The 5,769-nt window shown below is 45.7% G+C and overlaps 1 protein-coding gene across 3 annotated transcripts in view; it reads left to right on the top strand.

Annotated features, from left to right (window-relative positions):
- sult4a1 (sulfotransferase family 4A, member 1) overlaps window positions 1-5,769 on the top strand; it is a 42,346-nt gene that overhangs the window by 7,101 nt on the left and 29,476 nt on the right. For all 3 annotated transcript variants that reach the window (XR_001776228.1, XM_017302928.1, XM_017302927.1), the window contains 2 exons: window positions 820-946; window positions 1,063-1,157. Coding sequence is in view for 2 of the 3 variants with exons in the window: in XM_017302928.1 (XP_017158417.1) it covers window positions 820-946; window positions 1,063-1,157 (222 nt within the window). In the remaining variant the exon portion in view is untranslated. The remainder of the gene's footprint in view (window positions 1-819; window positions 947-1,062; window positions 1,158-5,769) is intronic.

Below are 5,769 nucleotides of genomic sequence, written 5' to 3'. Positions count from 1 at the left end.
ATATATATATATATCCTCAGGGCAGTCACCCCCAAACTGGAGCAGTGGCTAAAACAGTTCCCAGGAACAACATCAGACATCTCAGTCCAGAAATGTGCAGTTCTAGGCACAGCCAAGATACTGCGCAGAACCCTCAAGCTCCCAGGCCTCTGGTAGAGGACCCAAGCTCAGAGGATGAAAGAAACCACCCGCGGAGCGTGAGAAGGGAATTTATTTATAAAGATTCGTTTATATATATATATATATATATGAATCCTTACAGCATGCCTGGGCATGATTATTATATATTATTTTCCCATGAGCCTCACCTGTCATTTGGACTCCCCTGAACATTTGGACTTGTCTATTTGCAACTTCGGCATAACTAAACTTGGACTGCAAAACAACAAAAACTGGCGAAATCACAGAACTGATTAGCAGGAAGTTATGACCGTGTTTAACACTATCATTTTTCATAGACAAGAAAAATGTTATAGGGAATATAGAGAAATCAACAGATTGAACTTAATAACCCAAAACGAATATGAAGATGTTTATGCAGCACAGGGACAGAATAAATTAAAAAGATTTTCACTCAAAGGACAGACTAAAAAAGTGGATTTTGCATGATATATCCCCTGTAAAATGCTCTTGTGCTGCACTTAAAACAACTGTGCTATTACTTCAAAAATTTATTTCTGAGTTGATAGAAACAAGTGACCACAATTTTTTCATAAATTTAAGTTACTTCAATTATTTGTGTTATGTTAGGGTTTACAGCATCACAATAAACCAATTCTTGGTAATGAGGTAAGATTGTTAATGCCCTGGGCCCCTCAGGTTATCTACATGGCCAGGAACCCTAAAGACCTGGTGGTGTCCTACTATCAGTTCCACCGCTCTCTCAGGACCATGAGCTACCGTGGAACTTTTCAGGAATTCTGTCGGCGCTTCATGAGTGATAAATGTAAGAACCTTTCAATCTCAAAATAATTCATTACTATCACTTTCTTTATGCTTTGTTTCATCTAGATTTTTAGCATACTCTAACTCTGCCAATGTTTTCTTTCTTTCATCCGGCAGTGGCTTATGGTTCCTGGTTTGAACATGTTCAGGAATTTTGGGAGCATCGTTTGGACTCCAATGTCCTCTTCCTGAAATATGAAGACATGTTCAAGGTAATATTTTGTCTTCTCCATTTACTCAGTGTCTCTGAGTTTCTGAGTTTGGGTCCATAGTTCATCCACAACTTCAGGATGAACTATAGTGCCAAAGCAAACATAAAGAATCTATCAAGTCTGAGCCCATTTAAGCTAACAAAAACAAGCAAACCAAATGACACCAACTTACCTCCCTAAACAAATAAGCAGGAGAAAAATGAATAAGAAAAAAAGCGGCAGTTCACCCTTACCAATTGTTAATCCAACAGTTCAACAGAACTAGCAGAGGTCATGTGACTGTTTGGGACGAAAGGAAGGATGAAGAACAGTTCGCTTCGGCGCCCTCTATACAAGTCACTTTCCCTAGGCCACCAATCCATCTTCTCCAAGTCATCAACATCCTTCAATCAACAGCAGGCGACTGCACAGTCAAATTTACATTTGACCACACCCCTCCCCTTTCAACACCAGTCATAACAACACCTTTCAATGCTGTTTATGTTTGTGTTTGAACAGAAGAAAGTAAAACCTTCAGGTATCTCAAATTTGTACCAAAGGATGATTTGTGGTGGTCCATATTATTTTCCTGATATCTTTTGTTTTTTCATGATGTCACACAAAGAAGCAGTGTGTTTAAAATACACCAACAGGTGCATTTTCATTTTGGTCTCTTAACAAATAGGAATCATTTAGTAATCGTAACTGAGCTCATATAGGCATAGTTTTGTTTTGATTGTGAGAAAAATTTATATTTTTATAGAATGTATTTAAACCTTCCATTTGCAAAAATGAAAACAGCACCTATTATGACTAGATTTTGTCATGGCTGGACATACTTCTACTCTGGAGTTGCCTGCGGTGAGAGGCGCCGGGCAGGAGTGGGCATACTTGTTGCTCCCCATCTTGGTACCTGTACGTTGGGGTTTACTCCAGTGAACAAGAGGGTAGCCTCCCTCCGCCTACGGGTGGGAGGATGGGTTCTGACTGTTGTCCATGCTTACGGGCTGAACAACAGTTCAGATTACCCACCCTTCTTGGAGTCCCTAGAGGGGGTACTTGAGAGTGCCCCTCCTGGGGACTCCCTTGTTCTACTGGGGGACTTCAACCCTTCAACGTGGACAATGACAGTGAGAACTGGAGGGGCGTATTTGGGAGGAACGGCCCCCCCTATCTGAACTCGAGTGGTGTTCTGTTGTTGGATTTCTGTGCTCGTCATAGATTGTCCAGAACGAACACCATGTTCAGGCATAAGGGTGTCCATATGTGCACTTGGCAACAGGACACCCTAGGCCACAGTTCGATGATAGACTTTGTCATCGTTTCATCGGATATGCGGCTGTATGTCTTGGACACTCGGGTGAAGAGATGTGTGGAGCTGTCCACTGACCACTACCTGGTGGTGAGTTGGCTCCAGTGGTGGGGGAGGAAGCCGGTTAGACCTGGCAGGCCCAAACGTGTTGTAAGGGTCTGCTGGGAACATCTGGCGGAGTCCCCTGTGAGATGGAGTTTTAACTCCCATCTCCGGCAGAACTTCAAACACATTCCGGGGGAGATGGGGAACATTGACTCTGAGCGGACCATGCCTCCATTGCCGAGGCAGCTTATCAGAGCTGTGGCCGAGAGGTTGTCAGTGCCTGTCGCGGCGGCAACCCTCGAACCCGTTGGTGGACACCTTCAGTGAGGGATTCTGTCAAGCTGAAGAAGGAGTCCTATCAGGCCTTTTTGGCCTGTGGGACTCCAGAAGCAGCTGATGGGTACTAGCAGGCGAAGCGGCAGCTCAGGTAGATGCTGAGGCAAAAACTCGGGTGTGGGAGGAGTTTGGAGAGGCCATGGAGAAAGACTTCTGCACAGCTTCGAGGTGATTCTGGTCCACCATCCGGCGTCTCAGGAGGGGGAAGTGGTGCTGCACAAACACTGTTTATAGTGGGGATGGTGTGCTGCTGACCTTGACTCGGGACACTGTAGGCCGGTGGGCAAAATACTTCGAAGACCTCCTCAATCCCACCAACATGCCTTCCACTGAGGAAGCTTAGCCTGGGGACTCTGGGTTGGGCTCTCCAATCTCTGGGGACAAGGTCGCCAGAGATTGGAGGGGTTGGCAGGGCCCCGGTGGCAGGGCCCCAGGATTGGATGAGATCCACCCGGAGTTCCTTAAGGCTCTGGATGTTGCAGGGTTGTACATGGAGACTGAGCATGGACATCAGGGGCAGTTCCTTTGGATTAGCAGACTGGGGTGGTGGTCCCCCTATTCAAAATGGGGGACCAGAGGGTGTGCTCCAATTACAGAGGGGTCACACTCTTAAGCCTCACTGGTAAAGTCTATTCAGGGGTCCTGGAGAGGAGGGTCCGTCAGATAGTCGAACCTCTGATTCAGGAAGAGCAGTGTGGTTTTCGTCCTGGTCGTGGAACACTGGACCAGCTCTACGCCCTCAGTAGGGTCCTGGAGGGTGCATGGGAGTTTGCCCAACCAGTCTACATGTGTTTTGTGGACTTGGAGAAGGCGTTTGACCGTATCCCTCGGGAGGAGTTTAAGTATCTTGGGATCTTGTTCACAAATGAGAGAAGAAGGGAGCGGGAGATTGACAGGTATCCACCTGTGCAGCGTCTGCCGTGAGCGGGCGCTGTACCGGTCCATCATGGTGAAGAGAGAGCTGAGTCAAAAAGCGAAGCTCTCGATTTACCGGTCGATCTGCGTTCGAAAGAACGAGATCACATATACAAGCGGACGAAATGGGTTTCCTCCGCAGGGTGGCTGGGCTCTCCCTTAGAGATAGGGTGAGAAGTTCGGTCATCCAGTAGTGACTCAGAGAAGAGCCGCTGCTCCTCCACATCAAGAAGAGCCAGTTGAGGTGTCTCGGGCATCTGGTAAGGATGCCTCCTGGACGCCTCCCTGGTGAGGTGTTCTGGGCACATCCCACTGGGAGGAGGCCCCAGGGAAGACCCAGGACACGTTGGAGGGACTATGTCTCTAAGCTGGCCTGGGAACATCTTGGGGTTCCCCCAGAGGAGCTGGAACAAGTGGCTGTGGAGAGGGAAGTCTGGGCCTCCCTTCTGAAGCTGCTGACCCCACGACCCCGGATGAAGTGGAAGAAAATGGATGGATGGATGGATGGATGACCCCGCGACCCTACCCCGGATGAAGCGGAAGAAAATGGATGGATGAATGTTCAGTTTCTACTTCCTTCATTCTTTCATTCAGCACATGGAGACTGAGCATCGGAAACTGGAGATGGATTTGTTTTTTTTTTGGTTGTTGCAAATTGAACCTCATGATCACCTCTTTTGTTGGCTGAAGTAATTTAGCTAAAACAAAGATTTGAAAAATCATGAAAAGATGCCGGATAGGAAGGAGAGTAGAGAAAGGAGAAGAAGACATGCAGTGAAAAGGCCCAGGATCGGGAGTCAGAGGCTGGACTCAGCATACACAACATTTCTATTGATCTGTCTCAGATTCTGGATCTACGTCTACTTTAATCATCTTTTACTTGTTTTTGTGCTATGTGATAGGCAGCTTGTCCAAGAGTCCAGATTTTGAATAATATTTTCCCATTTGCTTCCACAAACGCCATTTTACTCCATTTTGTCTCATCAATTTTATGAGGCTTACATCCACAAATACTCTCCTCTCCAGATGTTTCCTATGCCAAAGATTTTGTTTATTTGAAGGAAATGATTGAAATCAAGCTGAAACAAATGGTTCAGTTTAAAAAAAATTATAAAGTAGAAATAATTTATGTAAAATATGTGAATATAATAATAATCATAGCCATGTGGGCTTAAATTAACTATTGCAGGTACTCAGTGGGTAAACAGACCTGTAATTTATTTGATTTTTGTTTGTGCTGTTGATTGGAGAAATCGATTACTTGATTATGTTTTATTAAATGAATATATACATATATTATATACTGCTCAAAAAAAATAAAGGGAACACTCAAATAACACATCCTAGATCTGAATGAATGCAATATTCTCAATGAATACTTTGTTCTGTACAAAGTTGAATGTGCTGACAACAAAATCACACAAAAATCATCAATGGAAATCAAATTTATTAACCAATGGAGGCCTGGATTTGGAGCCACACACAAAATTAAAGTGAAAAAACACATTACAGGCTGATCCAACTTTAATGTAATGTCCTTAAAACAAGTCAAAATGAGGCTCAGTATTGTGTGTGGCCTCCACGTGCCTGTATGACCTCCCTACAACTCCTGGGCATGCTCCTGATGAGGTGGCGGAYGGTCTCCTGAGGGATCTCCTCCCAGACCTGGACTAAAGTATCCGCCAACTCCTGGACAGTCTGTGGTGCAACGTGACGTTGGTGGATGGAGCGAGACATGATGTCCCAGATGTGCTCAATCGGATTCAGGTCTGGGGAACGCCAGTCCATAGCTTCAATGCCTTCATCTTGCAGGAACTGCTGACACACTCCAGCCACATGAGTCTAGCATTGTCCTGCATTAGGAGGAACCCAGGGCCAACCGCACCAGCATATGGTCTCACAAGGAGTCTGAGGATGTCATCTCGGTACCTAATGGCAGTCAGGCTACCTCTGGTGAGCACATGGAGGGCTGTGCGGCCCTCCAAAGAAATGCCACCCCACACCATTACTGACCCACTGCCAAAC

Source organism: Poecilia reticulata, linkage group LG23, assembly GCF_000633615.1.
Source record: "Poecilia reticulata strain Guanapo linkage group LG23, Guppy_female_1.0+MT, whole genome shotgun sequence".
Lineage (NCBI taxonomy): Eukaryota > Metazoa > Chordata > Actinopteri > Cyprinodontiformes > Poeciliidae > Poecilia > Poecilia reticulata.
The sequence above is the reverse complement of the archived record's forward strand: the minus strand, read 5'-3'. Positions and strand labels throughout refer to the sequence as shown.